The sequence below is a fragment of the Camelus bactrianus genome, chromosome 14, assembly GCF_048773025.1.
Source record: "Camelus bactrianus isolate YW-2024 breed Bactrian camel chromosome 14, ASM4877302v1, whole genome shotgun sequence".
Classification (NCBI taxonomy): Eukaryota; Metazoa; Chordata; class Mammalia; order Artiodactyla; family Camelidae; genus Camelus; species Camelus bactrianus.
Window position 1 is genome coordinate 9,469,147 of NC_133552.1, and position 23,262 is coordinate 9,492,408.

Genomic DNA, 23,262 nt, shown 5'->3' on the forward strand with positions numbered 1-23,262 from the left:
CTTTGTCTCTCCTGGCATTTCCACAGACAGTTCAGGGAGCTGAAAAAAAGCATCTCTTTTTAAAGGGAAGATTAATGAAATACTCAATTATTTTTCATAATTCCTCTTTTTTTCTATTGCTTTTCTAAATATTTTACAAAATAGTGACTGATGCAACGTGAAAACATCATAAATAAACTTGTGATTTCCAATGAGCTGCAGTAGATTGTAATGTCACCTTAAAATCAGAAACAAACTGTTTTTCTCCAAAGCTTCCGTTTCTTTCTTTCAAGATAAATGTTTGACAGTAAGTCTTGTTAGAGAGAGAGTAATGATCTAGACATTAGGAGAGCTGGCTATTAGTCTCTTTGTAATTAGTGTGACCCTTATCTATTCTCTCTGGCTCTCTGAGACTCAGTTTCCCAACATATAGAATAATGCATTATTTCTAAAAAGGCCCATAAAATTCCAAAATCCTATCATAAATGAAATGGCCTTATAATTAACCTCAAAAAAGTAGCATATGGTTATGAATTTGGTTAAAAGACCTGAATCCCAGAAAATATTCAACATGCCCAGTCCCCAAGCTGTCCCCTCACTTTAGGCCCTTGGCATCTCTCAGGTGTATTCATTCCTTCTTTTACCTCCTAACTGCCTCACTGTTTCCAGGTGTCCTCCCACCAAATGCATTTTCCACATTTATGCCATAGAGGTTTTTCTTAAACACAAAACTGATTCAGAAGATTCTGAAACAGTTTCTCGTTATATCACAATAAAGGACGAACTTCTTAGTCTGGAATAGAAGTTTCTCACCTCTCATCAGCCATAACTATCTATTTGCAGTCCTTTAGTCTTCTATGATTTTTCGTCTCTTTGCCTCATGAAGTTTTTACAGTTGAACTTTTCTCCTCTTGGCTAATTCCCATGGATCCTTTTAGATTCCGCTCACTCTTCCCTGATAATGCACATCCTTTTGGTTAGTGAAAGGTCCTGTGTATAATTCTAATCAGAGCAGTCATTGAAATATATTGCACAGTTAATTTATTTATCTCTTGTATTTCTTTCAAGTATCTCTAAGGCACGGGTTATGTTTTATTTGTCTTGGTATCCTCCAGATTTGTTACTGTAGTTGTATTCTCTTGACCTGTCGGTGCTCAGTAAGTATTACAGGAAAGGGGGAGGGAGTGAAAAGAAGAAAGAAATTATTATAAGATCCATGAGAAATTATAAAACTCATTTATCTTAATGAATCACTATTTAAAAGCCACTTCTTATCTTCAGTATCTCACTTTATACTTAGGAGTTCTTAAGGTATACAGATAAAGTAGTATCATTTTCCCAAAATTCAGAGAACTAGTTGATGAAGACCCCAAGGCTCTGTCTTTGGACCACTTCTTCCATCCAGTTGCACTCACTTGTTTGCTCACTTCATCCACGTTCCTGACATTAAATAGCGTATAGGCAGATTACTACAAAATTTATATCTCAGCCCAAACCCTTCCCCTAAACTAAAGACCCATCTATCCCATTGCTTATTCAGCATTACTACTGGGATGATTAATAACTTAACAGTTATTAAAAATTTGCGCCAACCACAGCCATCCCTATTGTAGTTGGCCGCTCTGTCCTTCAAATTGATTAAGGCAAAAATCTTTACATCATCTTTGATTTTTCTCTTATACTCACATCCTCAGTCTTTTGCAGTCCTGTTTGTTCTGCCTTCTTAAAACAGTCAGAATTTGACCCACTGTTCACCAGTTTCACTTTGCCATTCTGATCCAAACTACCATCGTTTCTTGCTTAGATTGTTGTGATATTCTCCTAACCAGTCTCCCCCTACTTGCCTTTTTCCCTTGTCTATCTTTAACATAGAAGCCAGAGTGATCCTGTTATAGCCAGCATTATGTTCCTCCCCTATTCGTAAGCTTTTAATGGCTTCTGATCCCACTCTGAGGGAAAGGCAACGTCTTTACAGTGGACTGCGAGGACCTGAGGCCCTGTAACTTCTTTCATCTTGTCCCTTAGAACTTGTCACCTCAGTCAATCTTCTAAAGTCACACTAGCCTTCTTCTTTTCCCTCTGCTTTTGACACACTTCCTTTCATGCCTTCCTGGCTTCACCCCTGTCAGTGTTTCCTCAAATACCACCTTTTTAATGAGTCAACTTTTAGCCACCTTTCCAGTAATACTCCTTATCCTGTCCATGCTTATCTTTCTCATAGCACTTACCATTTGATGTACTGTTTTTAAGCATTTATGTTATTGTATTTTCTGTCTCTCTCTTTTGGAATGTAAGTTTCATGACGGCAGGTATTTTGTCTGTTCTGTACATTGCTATATCTCAGAATTTAGGGCAGTGCCTCACACATCATAGTGCTTGATAAATATTTGTTAATGAACTGTAGATCACATCCCATATCTCTGGTTTTGAGATAGGATCAATTCAGTGATGGAAAAATTTACACTTACATGTATTTTGTATCACTCAGTGTATTATAAAGCATACAGTAATCACTCAATGAAACATTCGTTTGAAGTGAATTAGACTGAGTATTTTCCTGGCTTGCACTTTTTTGATAACCTTTACAACCTTGAAGCATATATAGATTATATGTAGTACAGAGTTATCCAGTTCTTTATAGTTTTCAATCTTAAAAGTGTGGGACAGAAGTGTGGAACTGTGTGGGAAAATACAGAAAGAATATTCTCAAAATATAGTAATGCGCTTTTAAAGTGTGTGACGCATAGAGTGTTCTAGATCTCCATCAGTACGAATAGTAGATCTCGTAGAAGAGAGGAATACATGAATAGTTTAGACTGGTGGCTCTTAACTTTTCTGTGGCTATATTTTTGAAAGCCACATAAAAATTATATGCTCACACTATATATACTCTAAAGATTTTTGTGTATTTATGCACCCTATGGTACATAGACTCCTGAGTAAGCCTTTTGGTGTAGGTAGAATAAGTAAGCAGGTGAGAAATGTTGAGTAAGATTTTGTAAGAGTTGAAATCTTTTTACTTTCATATATAAGTAGTTGCAAATACATAATAACATTCCAGAAGATAACTGATGTGTTATCCACACATATTGATAATTAACTAATAATTTGTAAAATAGATTGCTTGGGAGAGAGAATGATTTGAGCTGTTAAGGAATAGGTAGTGTTGGTAAAGAAATGATATTAAGGACAGAAATATACAGACAGTCCTCTGATTCTAGATAAACAATTTGGCCTTAGTGATTAAAGGGGAGATAGTAGTTCTTACAAATGCGTAAAATTGTGGATTGAGAAAGAATCTCAGAAATCAGTCATATCCAGCTTCCCGCTTTTCTCAACACCACTCTTGTGACATGGTCACCCTAGCCCTTGAATATACCAGTGGTTGGAAACTGGAGCTCATAAAAATTACTAGAGATTTCTTTCTCCTGTTGATCATAATCTGGTATTTGGAGATACATGGAAGTTTCATCTTGTTTCCTTGAGCCATAGCAATGCTAATGATAGCTAAAATGTATTGACCACTTATAATATTCCAGGTAAAGTGCTGAGCACTTTATATGCAGTGTATCCTTCTATCTTTATAACAATTTTATGAGGTACAAACTATTAGGAGTCTTATTTTAAATATGAGGAGAATGGGGCTTAGAGAGTTTTGCTTGCTTAATACCACACAGCTAGCAATTGTTAGAGGTAGAATTCTAACTCAGGTCTATCTGACATTAAAAACTGGACTTCTTGCCACTGTGTACTCTATTTATATTCCATGCTGCACTATCAGACTGCTGAGTTTGCTGTCAATGAAGTGTCTGGAGGTTTTCACATCAATTGCTATTAAATCAGATGCTTTCAGAAGTTTTTTAAGTAGAAAGGCATTTAATGTTGTTTGCATTTATTTACAAGTCATCATTACAGGCTGTTGAGATGAAAATTTTTTTCCCTCATCCATATAACTAGTTTTTATAATATGTATCTCATACCCTCAGTACTTGACAAGAAGGCTGTAATAACCTGTTTCAGAGATGTTTTGTCCAAAATTTGTAATGATCTGTTAATCAGGAACCTTTGGTAATAGTTTTTTCTACTACCTAGAAATTTGTCTCTCAGTCTCGCAGCACTGTCAATCAGCCTGTGTTTCTTTATTTTATCCATAACAATTTTAATGAGAGATTTGGGGGAAAAATTATAGTTTTACTAATGACTTCTTTTCAAATTAAGAATTGATAATTTGGATTTGTTTGTTTGTTTTGCTAGTCAGTGAAATATTTTAGAAGTTTAGGAAAGAATTTTGATGATAAACCCAAAATGTTAGGTTTTTTTTCTATTGATTTTGATGTAGATCGTTATAACTAAATACCTTATCTTGTGAGCAGAGAATTATTTCACTTTAGACAGTGGTAACAACTATTAACATTTATAAAGCATCTCATAATTAACGATGTCCTTTTAAACACAGTCACATTCATTTTCCCCAGTTATATGTGAAATAAGTACCTTTTGTCTTGCCATTTTTACTGAAAAACTGCAACTTAATATCACACAGCTTGAGAGTGATTTAGTTCTCAAGCTTTCATCTTCTAATTTCACATCCTGAATTCTCTCCATATGGCCACACCACTTCTCAATGAAATAAATGAAGGTATTCAATGAGGAATGGTCAATGAAGGCAAAAAGCATAATGCATGCTTTTAAAAATTTAATAAGATAGTTAAAAGGTCATGGTTGAGTCCAATAAATTTGACTCCATTCATAAAAAAAAAAAAGGAAGTATCCAGAAAGAGATAATGAAGAATATTTTTGGTATGAGTGAAATTGAGATTATAATTACTTTGCTCACAAAAAAGTTCTAATACTCCTAAAATTGAACATAATAATTCTTATAAATTTAGATTTTTGACATTAATGAAGTCATTGAAGATATTCAGAAAAGTGTTTCTTTGAAAAAAAACTATTAGTATTAAGGAAGGTTAAGCCATGGACTTATTTGAGAGTGAGCCATTGATACAGGTTTCTTTATGTAGAGATTTTAATGTGAAAATTATAAAATATAGATACATTTAAAAAACCTAGTTTAGATTGGATATTTTTTACTGTCAGTCACTAGTTTTCAGATATAACTAACATTTGAACTTAAAATATCTCATACATCTATTTTCTAGATAAGTTCAATAATGGTTGAGTAAAGCTGGAAAGATGGAATTGGAGTGCTGTAAATTTTGAGAAAAATAAAACTTCACTGAAAGGAAATAAAAATATTTATTTTAAATTGACTACTTTTCACATCGATTTATTATTTAAAGATAACACAATGTTAAGTTCAGAAATATTTTTATGAAATTTATTTAAATATGCTAACGAAACATGGGAAAATGTTCAACTCATAGATTCACAAAGTCAAGGTATAAAAGCTAAATAGAACTTAAACCAAATATATAGTGTATCTAGTGTATCCTCTCATCTTTCATTGTAATAGCATTCCTACCATGAAAAGCAGCTTGATTTTGTTCAGGAAAACAAAGTTTAATTCTATTATGCCTGTAGATGTTATTCAGTATTTCTTAGTTTAATTTTTAGCTTTACTATAAAGAAGCTTCAGAATTTGGCTTTCAAATGTTATGTTTTTATGATTGTTTTCCACATGGAGAGTATAATACAGATAAGATGGACATTTTATATACAGTTTGCACAAAAATCCTTATATGAATATGGAAAATACTCTAACCTGAGCACACATTTTTCCAGTTTTCCAGGATTCATGATTATAGCCCACGTCATTTTAAGAAAGGTCTGCAAACTCCAAATGTTACATAAATGTTTGCCAAATAAATTATAGTAGTCAATACACTTTACATTCTATCCTTAAAGTCTATATCCTTTTCACCAATGCAGTTGGAATCAGGAGTTTAAAAAAAAAAAAGGAAAAAGAAAGAAAAGAAAATATGATCCTGATTATTTGCTACAGCAGGGTTAGAATTCATCTTAGACCTTGTGTTTGTTATTTTTTATCATTTCTTTTTTTAAAATTTTTTATTGAAGTATAATCAATTACAATGTGTCAATTTCTTTTCTTTTTTTAATCATTTCTTTGCAGGAGTGTTGTTGTGCCTGTTAAGAAGCCACCTCCAGGTAGTTTAGCTGTAACCACTGTAGGAGCCACTGCTGCTGGAAGTGGGCTGCCAACAGGCAGTACCTCTAATATATTTGCTGCTACTGGAGCTACACCAAAAAGTATGATTAATACAACAGGTATTGTCCTTATCTATTTTTGTGATACCTCATCTTTTTCTTTCTGTTCTCTATATCTTCATTTTTTTTCTGCTTATTTGATCTTAAAAATTAAAAATACCCTGATCATATGAGATTATCTTAATCTTTAAGAAGGTTATTCTTTATATTATCTTTCAGAATTTGTCTTTAGTTCTGGGGTGTACTTTTTGGTCATTTTAGAGAACACAATGGGTTTTGTTTTGAGTCTTCTCAAAACACAATGCTGTTTACTTTCAGACTGAACTCAGATTGCTGAAAGATATTTGGGGAGCAAAACCAAAAGATAATTTGAACACTGAAATTTGATATCTAGAAATTAATAAGTTGTATCAAGAATATCAAGGTATACTGAATATGTTAATGAGAGAAAATAAATTTAGTGACACTTACTGGTTGAAACTTAATGTATATTTTTTACAAAGCTCCCCTAAGAACCTTGATGATATGCTACAGCCTCAATTTGATAAACGTGCATGTGAATAAGAACCACTGTTTGCCACTGAATTAATTTGTATACTTATATTACAATTATATCCAATTCATTGTCCAACATTTTCCTCATGATTCTAGGAACAAAAAATTCCAAATCACTACAAATTTTTAAAGCCTGCTTAAAATAACCTTTTTTTGTAAATTTCCAGAAATGTTCCTGTTGATTATTAGCTAAATAAATCCTTACCCAAATCTTTGTGATTCCATTTTAGGTATTTATACAACGCAAGATGATACCTGACTTTTCTTCCCTGACTATAGTAGCAGTAGCCTTCTCTTCTCCAAACTGTATAGCCTTGAACTTTTACATCTAATATCATTACTTAGATTATTCCCATTTTTATTAATTTCATAGCTCTTCTTTGTACTTTCTGTATTTATCTTGTTTATCATACCACCTGAGTCTGACATACCATGAACAGCATATATATGGGGTGTAGTAAGTAGAATGTACTATCAAACATATTTATACTAACAAGTAAACATCATTAATAGAATTGTGTTAAAGAATATAAATAATCTTTGATTTATATGCGTTACAAATATTTGTATCTGACCTGTCTGAAGACTTTATATAAAGTGTTTTCTATCCTCTTTACAGTCTTACTCTTTATTTTGCATTCTAGAAATTGGAGTCAAAATGTTTTTCTTTTACCAAAATGTATACTCAAAAAAGTGTTAAGATTTTAAAAATATGTGCATGTAATAGGAAAAAAATCTACATTTGATGTTTATTGACTAAATCCTTAACTTTTAAAAGATAAGTAAATAAAAAAGCAAATCATCCCTTTTTTATCTTTATTTGGAACAAGTTATAATATTTTCCTTTAATTTCTGTTTTATGAATTAGTAATAGATATAGGAAGTGGTGGTAGCAAGTGATAGTATAAAGCATATATTATAATGAAAAATGTAAGTAATGAACATTCTCCTTAAAAATGCATACATGCAGACACACACACACAAATTGAGGGCCAACATGTAAACTGGGACCTAGACTAGTTTAGATTTTGGCACATAACACATTGTATAAGTGTTGTGGAAATCCTAGTTTTATAAGAATTAGTGTAGGATAAGATAAAGATAATTTTTAGGAACACTAGGTGTCCCTCAACTCCATGGCTATTTCATATCCATGTAAGTGTGGTGTATTATAGAAAATCTGTTCTAAAACAGCATCTTCATATTGTTGAGGAGAACTCCTTATTTTAAAGTCAGGTACAATTGTATTCATTATTATAGCCCTCCTTGAACAAGCATTTTATCAAAACAAGCACTTGATGCTGCAGTGCCACAAATTTATGCTGAGATAGTTTATTGTAAATTATATATTGGATGATGAAAACTAAAAATATTACAACATAGCAGTAAAAACAGATAAATTTTCACATCTAAATTTGCATTGTTTTATCAGCCTCATTTTATCTAAAATTATTTTCATTTGTTGGTGTCTTTTATTTATACTCCATTTGTAATATGTAGTTTTGTTAGAGTAATATAAGTAAATAAACTGGATTTTAATGCAGTAGCAATTTTTTATAATTATATAGAGTTATTAGTGTACCAATGGCCATATGATTTTTTAATTGCCAAATGATATTTTGAAATTTGGATGATTTTATTTCAAAACTAGAGAATAATGATATAATGAAAATATTTTTTAAATAAATATATTTAAGGCTAAAAATTATTATTTTGGAAACAGGTGCCGTGGATTCAGGGTCCTCCTCCTCTTCCTCCTCTTCTAGTTTTGTGAATGGTGCTACCAGCAAAAACCTTCCAGCTGTGCAAACTGTTGCTCCAATGCCAGAAGATTCAGCTGAAAACATGAGGTATATATAACTATTTGTTTTTTCACTTATTTAACCCCTTTCCTTCCCCCTTAAAAATAGTAACACAGTATACAATAAATACAAAGATACAGTTAAGAAATTCTTAAGAATGTTTAATTATGTGTTTTGTGATTGCATCTCATACTTCCATTGTTTTGATATTTTAGCTATTCATTATATAAAAATTATTTATTATATTTCAGAGTCTATAAACTAAGAGCTCTTGAAAGATTTTTCAAGATCTGACTTTCCTGAGTTTATAATCCATTGTCATATAACACATATTACCGTTTCCTATAATGTTAAAAACAGTCACACATGACACCATGATAAAATTAGGCAACTTTAGGGTGGCAATGAAAAGTTTAAAGTAAACACTTTCAAAATAATTTTGCAAAGTTATATATAACATATATAATTGGAAATTAAGTACCCAAACATTATCTTTTCTATTGTAATTAATAGATAAAAATGATTTGTAGTAGCATATCAAAGAGCATTCCTATAAAAGATTGGCCCACATTCTTGGAGTTAAATTACACATACACATAGTATGTGTGTGTGTTCACATTCTGAATTGAAGGATCACACAACTACAGTGTAAAAACGTAATGAAAGAATGAACACAGTCATGTTACCATCACCCAAGTCAAGACATAGAATGTTGCAAGTACCCTAAAGTCCCCACCTTGTGCTCCTTTTCTGTCAGTATTCTTGCTCATTTTCAAATTCATCACTCTGACTTTTAATACTAGATTAGTTTTGTCTTTTTAAAATTTTATGTGAATGGAATTACACAGTATGTATCCTTTTGTCTCTGACTTCTTTTGTTCAACATTGTGTTCATGAAATTTATCTATATTGCATGTAGCAGTAATTTTGTTCATTTTTATTCCTTAGTGGATGTATACTACAATTTATTAATTTATTTTGCTGATAATAGGCATTTGGAATTTTCCCATGTGGGTCTGTTACAAATAATGATGCTTTATACATAACAGTGCTGCTTGTACATTACTCTTGGGTGTACTACACATTTGTATGCATGTCTGTTGGGTAAATAACTTGGAGTGGAATTGCTGATTCATAGTGTTTGTGCATGCTCAATTTTACTAAATAATGCCAAATTGTTTTCCAAAGTGATTAAATGTAATGTTACTAACTCATTAGCAGCAGATGAGAGTGCCTAAGTCTCTATCTCTTTAACAATACTAAATATTGTCACTTTTACATTTTAGCCATTTTGGTGGAAGTATAGGGGCATTTCATTATACTTTAAGTTTGCATTTTCCTAATAATTAACAAGGTTGAGCACCTTCTTATTTATTTACTGTTGTTTTTCTTTCTTCTTTTGTGATTTGCCTGTTGAAATCTCTCATTTATTTAAAAAATTTGAGTTATTTGTTTTCTTCTTAATTTGTAAAGGCTCTTTATGCATTTTGAAAATGAGCCCTTTGATAATTATATGCCATTTGTAAATCTTCTCCCATTCTGTGGCTTTTCTTATTGTCTATATGATCTGATTTGATCAATAGAAGTTGTAAATTTTAATTAGACTCAGTTTATCAAATTTTTGTTTTTTTAGCGCTTTTAGTGTTGTAGATGAAATTTTTTCCTACATTTTCCCTACCTCATCTTATGACTGCTTTGTTTTTACTTTTTATATTTAGCTATATAGTTCATCTAGAATTGACTTTTGTGAATTTTATGAAGGTAGGAGGAAGATGGATGTCAATATGACCCAGTAGCATTTATTTGAAAAACTCTTCTGTCTCCAGTGCTTTGCCACTTTTGTCACAAATCCAGTGTCCCTGTGTACTAGATTCTGGTTTGCCACGCAGTTCTGCCCAGTTTGTCTGTTTGTCTACCCTTGTAACATACTGTCATCATTAGCTTGAGATTTAATATGGATCAATATTTGAATGAGTAAGGTCTTCCCATACTGTTCTTTTTTTTTTTTCCAAGAACGCCTGAGCTTTTACTGATGCTTTGCATTTCCCTTTAAATTTTAGAATCAGTTTGTCAGTGTCCATATTAAAAACAACTTGCTGGGGTTTTGGAAAGGAATGGAATTTATAAGTCTATTGCAACTGGAATTATATTTCATCTATAGATCTCTTTCAATATTGTGACTTACAAACTATAAACATCTTATATTCCTTCCATTTCTTTAGTTTTTTAAAAAACATTTCCCTGTAATGATTTTTGTTTTATTATGTAAAAGTCTTACATGTTCCTTATGTGGTGTATTCTCAGAACTTTAATATTTTGTGTTTGTATCTTCATTTCTGTAGTTAGTTTCCAAATTAAATTTATTGAGACCATTTTTATATTGTTGTAACTCAATAAAAAATACTCATTTGAGTGTACACTTTAATGAGTTTTGATCAGTCTATGTGCCCATATAACCACCACCACAATCAAGATGAAGAATATATCCATCACCCTAGATAGTTCCCTTGTGCCCCATATGTAATTCACCCCATCCTTCCCCAGGCAAACATTTATGTGCTTTTTAATATCAATTTAAATTTGTCTTTTCTAGGGTTTCACATAGATGGAATCATATAAAATATACTCTTTTTGTTTCTGCCCTCTTTTGTTCAACTTTTGAGATTTTGAGGTTCATCCATGTCTTCTTTTCATGAGTAGTCCAGTCCTTTTTATTCCTAAGTGTTATTCTATTACATGGCTGTCCCACTATTTATCTGTTCAATTGTGGATAGACATCTGGGTTTTTTCCAGATTGGGGCTATTATAAATAAAGATTCTATGGACATTTGAGTACATGTCTGGTGTAGACATACATATGATCTTGGGTAAATAACTGTGAGTAAAATTGAATAGAGGTATAGGATGATCTTTATAAAAACTGCTGAGCTGTTTTGCAAAGTGGTTCTATCATTTTATATTCCTGTCAACAATGTGTGAAAGTTTCTTTTGTTCCACATTCTTGTCAACACTTGGTATTGTCAAATATTTTAATTTAAAACTTTGTACTTTAAACTTTGCTTCATAATCATATCTCATTTGGTTTTATTTTCCATTTTCCTAATGATTAAAGATGAATGTTTCTTTAATGTGTTAATGTACTGTTGAAATCTTTTGCTTTTTTTCTTTTAAATAAGGTTGTTCTCTTATAAAATGTAAGCATTCTTTATGTGTCCTGAATATATGTCCTTTGTCAGGTATTCCATTCCGAGGCTTTATTTTTATTTTGTTAAAAGTGTTAAGAACAGGAAGATTCTAATTTTGACCAAGTCCATTGTTTTGAAGAGTCTTTTCATTTATGGTTTGTGAATTTATGTCTTAAGAAAACTTTACGTACCCCCAAATCATAAAGATGTTCTCCTATATTTTTTCCTAAAAGCTTTGTAGTTTTAACTTTTATGATTAGGCCTGTGATCCATTTTCACTTAATTTTGGTGTGTATGATGAGGTAAAGTTTGGGGTTTATTTTAATCAGTATGTATATCAGTGTTTCAACTCCTCTGAATTATCTTCGCACATTGGTTTAAAATCAATTGACCGTCTTTGTGTAGACCTGTTGCTGGACTCCATACTATTTCGTGATCTATGTGGATGTTCTTATGCCAATACTCCACTGACTTTATTATTATAGCTGATAGCGTATCTTGAAGTCAGGTGGAATAAGCCCTCTAACTCTGTTCTTTTTTACAATTGCTTTGACTTTTCTAGATAATTTGCATTTTTATATAAACTTTAGAATTGGCTTGACAATTTTTTAAAAAATAAATCTTGTTGAAATTTTAATTAAGATTGTATTGAATCTTTAATTAAATTTAGGGAGATTTGATATCTTAATAATAGTGAGTCTTCCAATCTACAAACATTGTCTGTAACTCCATTCATTAAGATTTTTAATTTCTTTCAGCAACTCATTGTAACTTTCACTGTAATGGTCTTGTGCTTAGTTTTTTGTCTTTTTTAATTTATTTTTTTCATGCCTTTGATGATTCTCTAAATTCAGCATTTTAGTTGGAAGCCAAACAGAAATGAGTAAATCCTGCATGTTTCCACTTGTATAAAATGATAAAATATGCAAATAAATTTTTCTTAACAGAGAGCATATTGATGACTGCCTGTGTCAATTATATCTCAGTAGAACTGAGAAAAAAGGAAAGATTTTAATCATGTGTTTTTAGTATATAGAAAGACAATTGACTTATGTATATTGATTTTATATCTTGCAACTTTGCTTAATCCACCTGATTTTAGTAGCCATTGTAGATCATGCCAAAAGCTATGATTTGGTAGACTTTTCTCAACTCATACTAATATTATCTAGTGAAAGATAATGTTACTTGTAGCTTTAGTGTCACTTATCCTTAAATGTTTGAGATTTCACCATTGGAGCCATCTTCTTCCTGGAATTTTTTTACTGGAGAAGTTTTAGAAATTAAAAATTTTTAATGGATAACTGATCATTCAGATTTTCTTTTTTTTTCATCAGTTTTGGTCATTTGTGATTTCTTGGATTTCAGCCATTTTATCTAAGTTGTTGGATTTATTGCCATAAAATTTTTCATAATTTTTTTACTTTAAAATGCTTGTAGGATATCTAATGGTGTTCCCTCTTTCATTCCTGATTTTGTTCATTTATGCCTTTTCTCATTTTAGCATTATTAGAATAACTATTGATTTTTCAGTGTTATAGTTTCCCCTCCAGAAATTAGGTGTTGGTTTCATTAATTTTTTTTTTCTGTTTTCTATTACATTGAATTCTGCTCTTTTTATTTCCTTTTAGTTATTTCAGTTTTACTTGATTTTTCTCTTTCTAGATTCTTAGAGAGAAACTTAGATCAAGATTCTACAAACTGCAGCCCAGGGATCAAATCTGCTTGCCATCATAAACTTTATATGTAAGCTTTTTGTAAATAAATTTTTATTGGAATACAGTCACATCATTTGTTTAAATATTGCCTGTGACTGCTTTCACATTACAATGGCAGAGTTAAGTGTTACAACAGAGATATTATGGCCTAAAATCATAAAATATTTAGTATCATACCCTTTATAGAAAACATTTGCCAATCCTTGCTTAGATCTTTGATTTTAGATTTATTCTTTTCTATTAGGAGCATTTAAATCCATAAGTTTTCTACTAAGCATTGTTTTAGCTGTGTTTCACAAATTTAGTTATATTGTTTTTAATTCTCATTTAGTATTTTTTCTGTTTCTCTACAATTTCTTCTTTGATCCCTAAGTATTTCAAAGGTGCATTTTGAGATTGACCTTTCTCAATATAATGCCACGAGACTCATCCGAGTGTTGTGTGTATTAATGCGTTGTTCCTTTTGTATTTCTGAGTAGCATTTCATGGTATAGATGTATGGCAGTCTGTTTAATCATTCACCCACTAAGGGACATTCAGATTTTTTCCAGTTTTTAGCTCTTACCAAAAAAAAGCTGCAATAGACGCTTGTTTATGTGAACGTAAGTTTTCATTTCTCTGCGATAAATGCCCAGGAGTGAAATTACTGGGCTTATATGGTAAGTACCTATTTAGTTTTATAAAAAAAAAACTCCCACCAGCAATGAATGAATAGTCCAGTTTCTCCTCATTTTTGCCAGCATTTGGTGCTGTCTTTTTTTTTTTAAGGCCATTCTGGTAGGTATGCAGTGATATCTCATCGTGGTCTTCATTTGCGATTCCTAATGGATGATTCTGAACATCTTTTTGTGTGCTTATTTGCCATTAGTATGTTCTCTTCAGTGAATGTCTGCTTATGTCTTTTGCTCATTTTATAATTAGATTGCTTTTTAACTTTGAGCCTTGAGAATTCAGTATTTTGAGTACAGGTCCTTTTTCAGAATTGCTGTTTCCAAGTATTTGCTCCGAGACTGTAGCCTGTGTGTTTCTTCCTTTTAATAGAGTCTTTGGCAGAGGAAAACTTTGCATTTTTGTTGTAATGTAACTTATCATGGTGTCATGTCTGAGAACTCTTCACCTCACCCTGAGTCCTGAAGATTTTCTCCTATGTCACCTGCAGAGTTCTGTGGTTTCATTAATAGTTTAAAGTCAAGGTTCCATTTTGAGCTAATTTTTATGTAAGGTATGAGGTTTAAGTCCAGGTTTACTTTTTTGCCTTTGAGTGTACAGTTGCTGCAGTACCGTTTGTTCAAAAGACTGTTCTTCTTCATGAAGTATCTTTTAAGGCAGACGTAGGGTGGCCTTTCTTCTTGGGCTAATTTTGCCACACCGAGAAAGTGTGCTGAATTTCTCCTGAATGCTCAGTGTATCTAACGAGGCCTCTCTTTTTTGGCCAGAGGGAACACAGACAGTTCTTGACCCTGTGTGAGATGTAGATGTCTGTTACAACTTCTCCAAAATTGTTCTTTCCTCAGAAGTTGTTTTATTCCCCCCTTAGGACCTTTCAGGTATCACATACATAGATTGTTATTGAGCCAAAAATTACTAGAACTGTTTCTCTCCCCGTAGCGCCTTCCTCTTGGGTACTGTATCTCCAAATTCTATTCACCCTGGCCTCCTTGAACTACAGTTTTAGTCTTGTTGACTCAGAAAGGTTGCTGGATTCTGTATCTGCCCTAATATGCGAAATGCCTCAGGTAGAAAATCTTAGTGATGGTAGAACTCACCTCATTTGTTTCTCTTTCCTTGGAATTTGTGATATTTTACTGAGTGTTTTATATGAAAATAGTTGTTCTTGTTATTTTGTACAATTTTCTAGTTGTTAGCACAGTAGGTAATTCTAGACCATCTTACCCCGTCTAGGTGAAAAGTGGAATTTGATATTTTTTAATGTTACAAATTTTTATTTTATAAATTTCATTTTTCATTGTTTGCTGGTATATATAATTCATTTCAATATATTGGGCTCATATCCTGAAACCTGTAACTACTTATTGTTCCTAACTTACCTATAATACTTTGTAAATAAACATGTATGTAGGCAGTTATTTGCTCTGTAAATATTGACAGTTAAATCGCCCATTACACAAATCCTTGTACCTTTTTATTTCTTTTTGCTGACTTAAAGTATCGCCTAGTACCTCCAATACAATTTTCTATAGAAGTGGTTAGAACGGCATTCTTTTCTTCATCTCAGATGGAAAGCTTTGAACATTTTATCATTAACTATGATGTTTCCTGTCTATTTACTAGAGATATTTTTTTGTCAAATGTAGTAATTCTCATGTTCTTATAATAAACCGAGTTGCAGTCATTATCGGTATTGAATTTTATCTCTTTTTTGTGAGGGTCACGGAGATGCCATGTGGTTTTTCACCTTTTTCTGCTAACATGACCTATGATACTGACTTTTTTAAAAATGCTAAACAAACCTTTAATTCCTGGAAGAAATCCAGTTTCTTTGTGATATAAAATCTGTTTTATCTTGTGAAGAGCTCATGTGAGATTAGTGGGTTTTTTTGTTTGTTTGTGTTTGTTTTTTCCTAAACTTCTTGGTAGAGTTCACATGCAAAGACATCTGATCCTGAATTTCCTCTTTGAGAAAAGTTTTTAAATTAAAATGTCAATTTAAGAGTTACAGGTCTCCCCAGATTTTGTTTTTGTCTTGTATCAGTTTTGGTAGATTCTATTGGCATAGAGTAGCTTATAATATTTTCTTATTCTTTTAACATTCATATTACCTGTAAGAAAGTCCCTCCTTTATATTCCTGATATTTATTATGTCTCCTTCCTCCCTCCCTTCCTCCCTTCTTCCTTCCTTCTTCTTTCCTTCCTTCTAATTCTTGGCAGTGACTAATCAATTTTATTCATATTGCCATTAAGAAACAAACATTCACTAGAGCCATTGTTAGGTTGAAGGCTATACCTTATTATCTTTTCCTTAGTGCAGTGGATCTTAAACATCAGCATGCAGCAAAGTTACATAGGTTTGTTAAAACAAATTGCTAGGTCCCACTCCCAGAGTTCTGACTCAGTGAATCTCCTGAGTCTTGAGAAGGCCCACGATATGCAGTCAGCACCTAGAGACCCAGGAAAGGCAATATGTAGTTCCAGTTAAAGATCTGAGAATCAGGAAAAGTTGGTGTAAGTTCCAGTCTGAAATCTGGCAGGCTCAGGACCAAGGAAGACCTGATGTTTCATCTGAATCTGAGGCTATAAAGACCAACTATTAGACAGAAGGAGTTCCCTCTTATCCAGCCTTTTGTTCTGTTCGTGTCTTCAGTTGAATGCATGAGGCACATCCACATTAGGGAGGGCAGTCTGCTTACTCAGTCTACCCACTCAAATGTTAATCTCATCCAGAAACACCCTAACAGACACACTCAGGATAATATTTAATCAGATGTCTGGGCACCCTGTTGTCCAATCAAGTTGGCACATGAAATTAACCATTACACTAAGTGATCCTGGTGCTCCTGATTTGGGGGACACACTTTGAGAAATAATGTTTTAAGTGATCATCTTCTAGAGTGCAACATTAATTCTTGATTTATATAAGTCCTCTTCCCAGGCACTGCATGGGTCTTAAGTATAGTTTAACTTCATTTACTCCAAATTTTGCAAACACACTCGTACATACGTATATATGTGTGTGTGCATGTAAAATTGTAAATGCCACGAGAGAGTGTAGTTACTATTTTATTGGTTAACATGTATTTAGATTTACCCAAATATTTATCATTTTTTGTTGCTCATTATTCCTTTTTGAATGTCTGACTTCCATCTGCTATCATTTTCCTTCTTTTTGAAGAACACCATTAGTATTTTATTTAGCCTGCCACTCATGAATTCTCTCAGTTCTTACTTGGCTAAAAATCTTTGAAATTCACCTCAATTTTTTGAGGGATGTTTTGAACGAATATAGTGTATAGGTTTGCAGATACTTGTTTTAGTACTTAGAAGATATTATTTAGTTGTCTTTTGCCTTTCATTTCTTCTGGTGCTTTCTTTCCTTTTTTGCCTTTTTTTTTTAAAACAAAGGTGACTTCTAGTCTTATTGCTGTTTCTGTGCTCCTCCCCTGCCTTTTCTACCCCTGCTACCTGCTTTTAAGATTTTCTCTATCTTTGGTGTTTGTATATCTTACTATGATATACTTAGGCTCTTTGATTTTTCTTTGTATTTATCCAGCTTGGGATATGTAGAGCTTTTCATTTTTGAAATTTGATGACTTTCATCAGTGGCTGGAAAATTCTTAGCCATTATCTCTTCTAATATTGCTTCAGAACCAGTCTATACTTTTCTGGGACTTTAATTACACAAATATTAGACACTTTTTGTATTTCTCATCTATCTATCTATATTCTCTCTCCAGTATTCTAGTATTTACTTTTAACCTTAGTCCACTTCACTGATTCTGTTTTTAGCTGCTTCTAATCTTCTGAGTTTTTAATTTCAGTTTTTGTGTAAGTGTTGGAATTTACATTTGATTTTTTATTATAATATTCTCTTCCAGTTTTCTGTATTGTCTTTAACTTTCATATATATATATATATATATATATATATATATATATATCTCATATATGTATGAGATATAGATGCTTTAGTCTTTGTTTCATTATTTGACTTCTCTTAGGCCTACCTCAATGATTTTGTGTTTCTCTTGATATTCAGTAATATATTCTTGTCTACTTTAATATCTTTTGCTTTTATTACAGTGTGAACAACCTAGTATATGAAAGATGTTAAAGGTAAAAAATGGTGGCTTTTTTCCCCCCAGAAAAAAAAAAAAAACTGCATTTGCTTTTGGTAGGCAGTAGCAATCCTGGATGACCATAATGCAGTCAGAGTTATACGGCTGGTCTTTTTCGGGTTCATCATTACTTTAGGGTGTAGTTCTACAGAGTTACAACTTGAATCACAGTGGTTTTTCTAAGCTTTCCTCCCTTTTAGTAAACCTTAAATGTCAGTTTTTTGCCATAAGTTTGTTAAATTTTTTTTTCCAACTGCCAAGTCATTGAACTGCTTCTTCCAATGTGCATATGAGAAAAGTGTCTCAAATATCCAAATCACCTCTTTAGGACTTCTTCTCTGTAAAGATCAATTGATCTTTGTCTTAACTCTCCACTGTCCTCAGAGATATGTTTTAGTTTGGGGGGTTTTTTTTATCCAGCTTTCTTAGTTGTTGTTAGCAGGAGAATCAACCTATTCCTGAAGGTGGCAATCCAAATTATTTTATATAGCTAGCTTGCTTACCATCCTGTATTTGAGTATAGGCATTGAAATGCTTAGTTTTATAAATCACTTCTTTCAACTGAACTCTCAGACCCATTTACTCTGTCCTTTAATTACATCATGGGAAAACTTAGTTTCCTTATAATTTTTAAGTTATAAATAATTTGTCAAATGTAATGTAAGTCCTAATATCTCATCCAGTTAAACTTCTTCATCCCCTTACTCTGTAAGGAGGGTCCTAAATAAAAGAATTATTGTGTTTTTCCATAATTCTAAAGTAATAATTATAAAATAAAAATAATCAACAATTGGATGTGAAACATGCTTTTAAGGAGATTCATTTAGAAAACAGGAGACAAAAATCTTTTTTTCCTATTCATTCATGTATTTGCAGTTGCCTTGGCCTTGGATATGTATCAAGGTCAGTTACATTTGGTAAAATTCGATAATACTTGCAGCCATGAATTTTCATATATTTTTTCTCTCATGGATTATTTATATTTTTATTCATATAAATTTCTTAGACTATCTAAATCTTTCTAAATGTGACTTCCTTAATATCAGTAAAAGCCAATACATAATTGTGTTTTTTAAACCAAAATAATAAACTCTTGTGTTTTAAGTCATATTGTTTTAATCCACAGATTGCAGCTATAGGACTTTATCTAAAGCATTATTATTTCCTTTGAATGTTTTGTTTTCCTTTCATTGGTCATTTTGTTAGAGTGGTTGATAAATTTCCCAAGTTGTAACTGTAATTTTGTTCGTGGAAATAAATAACTCTTTCTTAAAAGAATTTGCATTTACTATCAAGAAAAATAGCCAAAGTCAAAATAGCGTCATAAGTATAATTAGTGTTACTGAAGGGAACGAGAAAGAATAGAGGAGGAAGAGAGGAATGAGTCACTTGAGAGAATGCACTTCTGCCTTAGAGAGTTGAGAAATTCTCTATTTAGGCACCAAGAACTTTTCAGAATATTAAGAAGTTACTAGACAGAGTGTTAGGATTATAAACTTCACTTGAGACTATGTAGGGCAAATTCTCCATCTTGTCTACCTTTGTATTATTTCTCTGCACAAAATGTCTTAGACTAAGTTAATGTTTTTTGAATAAATGAAAACTTTCAAATGACAGAGAAATTAATTTAATAAATTAGTTTTACACTGTGTGTTTATTTTAGATGAGAATTGAATTAGCAATACAGGCATAGTATGCTTTTTTTTTTTTTTTTTTTGTAATTGGTGGTTATTTGCCAGGTGAGAGAGGAGGATATAAAGCTAAGATTTATGTTTTTATCATTTCTTTTGAGAATTTAAATTGTATAAGAATGAAGATCACATACTTTATACAAATTTACTTTAAAACACATTTTGAGGAATCTATACGTCCATTTTCTTCACTGTAAAAATGTAGCAACAAAACTTTTCTGTTTAGAATATTTTTGTTGTTTGATGGAGAAATCTAGCAGTATTATTTGATAATGCTTTTTGTATATAAAACCTTTGATCTCTTGCTGGTTAAAATGTTACATTTTTGCCCTTTATTAGAATATTTAAATTATAGTTGCAGAATGCTGTGTAAGAGCATCATTTAGTGCTCTATTACATTTTATAAGAAAAGAGCTGCAAAATATCTTATAGGGATTCACTCACTGAGAAATGTCTGTTTTGGTCCATTACTCTTGAGTAAAGGTAATTAGTAAATATTTACATACACACATGTAATTAGTTGAATAGATTAATTAAAGTTTCTATTTAATTTAAATTTAATCTGCAAGAACAGTATTTACACAATTCTGAAGCCTCTAAATTGTACAGAAACCTGTAAAATATGGAAAAATCTTAAACTAGGGAAAATTCTTCTGGCTTTAATTAGATAGTAGTGTATATTACAATCCAGTAGTATAACTAGGATTACTTAAGCTGAGAAGCTTGATCAAACATGATCCTGGAAATTAGAAGGAATGAATGAAATAATGAATCTAAAAAGGAAGTTATCTGTATTCACTAAAATTCAGAGCTAACTCATTATGATGATGCTTATGACTTCAGGTATCTTTTCCTTTGCTACCTCTTTTATTACAACTTAATAGTAGTGGAAACAGTTTTTTCTCAAATTGTGCTTCTTGGATCAGCAGTATCGGATCACCTGAGAATGTTAGAAGTGCATACTCCATCAGTACCCTGACCTGCCGAACCTCAGAGGCTGGGGTCCTAGCAGTTTGGGGTTAAACAAGTCTTGCAGGTGATGCTGAGGGCTGAGAACCATTACCTTAATGTAGGTTTCTTGCTGGAGGAGTAACAAGAGTGGGAGAGGGTATTGCAAGTCTGCAAAGGCCTACCCAGTTCCCTTTTTCTTGCCTAATAAAGTTCCTCCAGAATATTCTTTTTAAGTGTTTGTGGAAGTTCCTAAACTTCAATTTCCTTTTTGAGTTCTTTCTCTAACGCTGTTGACCCAGATGAAGTAGACAAATTGAAGTGCTAATGCTGAGGCTTTGTGTACACAAAGGATTCAGATCATGCTGTTTCCAAGTTAGGAAAGAAGGTACCCAAGATTATTCCCTAATCCCTATTTAATCGCTTTAAAAACATGGAATAGTTTAGTTTTAAATATTAGTCTTATATTGCAAATTATTCTGTGATTAATTGCCTTTTTGCCATTTATGTTTTCCTCATATATAACAAAAATGTTACTTAGCATTGTTGCAGAACTTTCATGTTGAAGTGTTGTTTAATTCCTGACTGTATTGTCTTCTGTGTAGAAGAATGTGTGCTCGTCTAAGATTATTATATTGATTTTGTTTCTGTTTAAATATATCAGAGTCACATTTTGTAAGAGTAAATATAGGTTTGTCTTATTCAAAGTAGCAGTTACAAGAGCTATCACTGTTGACCTCTCACTGTGTGCCAGGTACTTTCCTATGCACTTGACCACCTTAGCTCATTAACCCTCACCAGGAAGGTAGTATTATCATCTTCCTTTTGCAGGCATAGGAAGCCGAATTTCCCAAGGTCATCTAGGTAGCACATGATGGAGCAAGCATTCCAGAGTGAGCAGTCTTACTCTAAAGTACTTACTTCTAACAGAGACAGTTAGATGTTACCAAATTACTTATTTGAGCAGAATCATTTTCTCTATCCATGCTTTTACTTCTACATCTACTACTTGAGGTACTTCCAAGAATGTCATATATGTAAGGCCATATAACTTGAAATTTGATATTCAACAATGTAAATAATGATGCAATGGTTGGTAAATAAAAGTAAGTGGGCTTATGAAATAGAAAACGCCTACTTTGGCAAAGTAATTTGACTGTATCAAACTGAATTCCAGTTATTCCCTTATTTGTCCTGCAAGGAAATTTTCAGGGAACTCTTGAGAACAAGAGCTAATTCTTTGTAACTTGCACAGTGACTTGAGTAGTAAGTGGGTAGAAGGATGTACAAGGTCGTCTTTCTTGAGTTACAGACAGAATCTGTGGCCCTTGTGGGTAACAGGCTCCCGATTCCTTTTCACAGGATAATCATTGTGATTTAACTGCAATCTTTTGAGTAGTCTTATGACTGATGTGAATCTGAACAGTGTCCCTTCTACATGAAGCTATTATTATTCATTGGATTAGAACTGGACATTTATGATTTTTAAAGGGTTTAATTTAGAAGTAAAGTTTATTTGATTTTTTTATGGAACCATATTTACTAGTCTTTATGTCTTAATTTCAACAGCATCACTGCAAAACTTGAAAGAGCTTTAGAAAAAGTTGCTCCTCTTCTTCGTGAAATTTTTGTAGACTTTGCCCCATTCCTATCTCGTACACTTCTTGGCAGTCATGGACAAGAGCTATTGATAGAAGGTATGATTTCTCTCTCTATTCTAATTATTTTAGTTTCCTATAATGTATCTATTAATCATGGCATAACTTGTGCTACTAGAGGAATATGTATTGCCAAAAGAATATAAAGACATTGCTTCCACAAATTCTAGTAACATATACATATATGCTTTCTCCTTATTCATTTTTTAAAAATAGCATAATTGCACAGTCAATACTAATAACAGAATGAAGAACTTTGAACAAGTGTTGGAATGGGAAGCTCTGGCCCTTGTAATCCCAGTCCGTTAGGTGGGCTATATATCCTTCAGTGGGGTGGCGTGTTTACTAAGCAGTGATCTCTAAACTAACTTAAGAGCCATGCATCTTTAAGTGACTTTTCTTACTCACACATAACTCGTGTAATGTGAGAATCCTTAACTGAGAGCATGTAAAGGAATACTGATCTGGGAATTGATGAAACTGTTATCCTCCACTCAATAGCAGCTTAAATGGAGTGAGAAGGCAAAGAAGATAAATTAACTGTTGTGAAGATTTAATATATACACCTGTATTAGGAGCTTCGAAAATGATTATCTGAAGCCTTATTTCTTTAAAAAGAAGTTTTGTTTTATAAATAATCATGAGCTTCAGAAAGGGGTAATCACTATCTAGATGATCCTGTAAGTAATGGCTTTAGGTGCCATTTCTTGGATTTAGCAGCCTTATATATATATGTATTTTTTGTTTT

At 32.3% G+C, this 23,262-nt stretch overlaps 1 protein-coding gene across 13 annotated transcripts in view; it reads left to right on the top strand.

Moving 5' to 3' along the window:
* NBEA (neurobeachin) overlaps nt 1-23,262 on the top strand; it is a 536,549-nt gene that overhangs the window by 187,159 nt on the left and 326,128 nt on the right. For 8 of the 13 annotated variants that reach the window (XM_074378046.1, XM_074378045.1, XM_074378050.1 and 5 more), the window contains 4 exons: nt 6,071-6,225; nt 8,444-8,570; nt 13,373-13,453; nt 22,426-22,553. In XM_074378046.1, coding sequence (XP_074234147.1) covers nt 6,071-6,225; nt 8,444-8,570; nt 13,373-13,453; nt 22,426-22,553 — 491 coding nt within the window. The remainder of the gene's footprint in view (nt 1-6,070; nt 6,226-8,443; nt 8,571-13,372; nt 13,454-22,425; nt 22,554-23,262) is intronic. The other 5 variants (XM_074378052.1, XM_074378055.1, XM_074378057.1 and 2 more) reach the window with 2 other exon arrangements.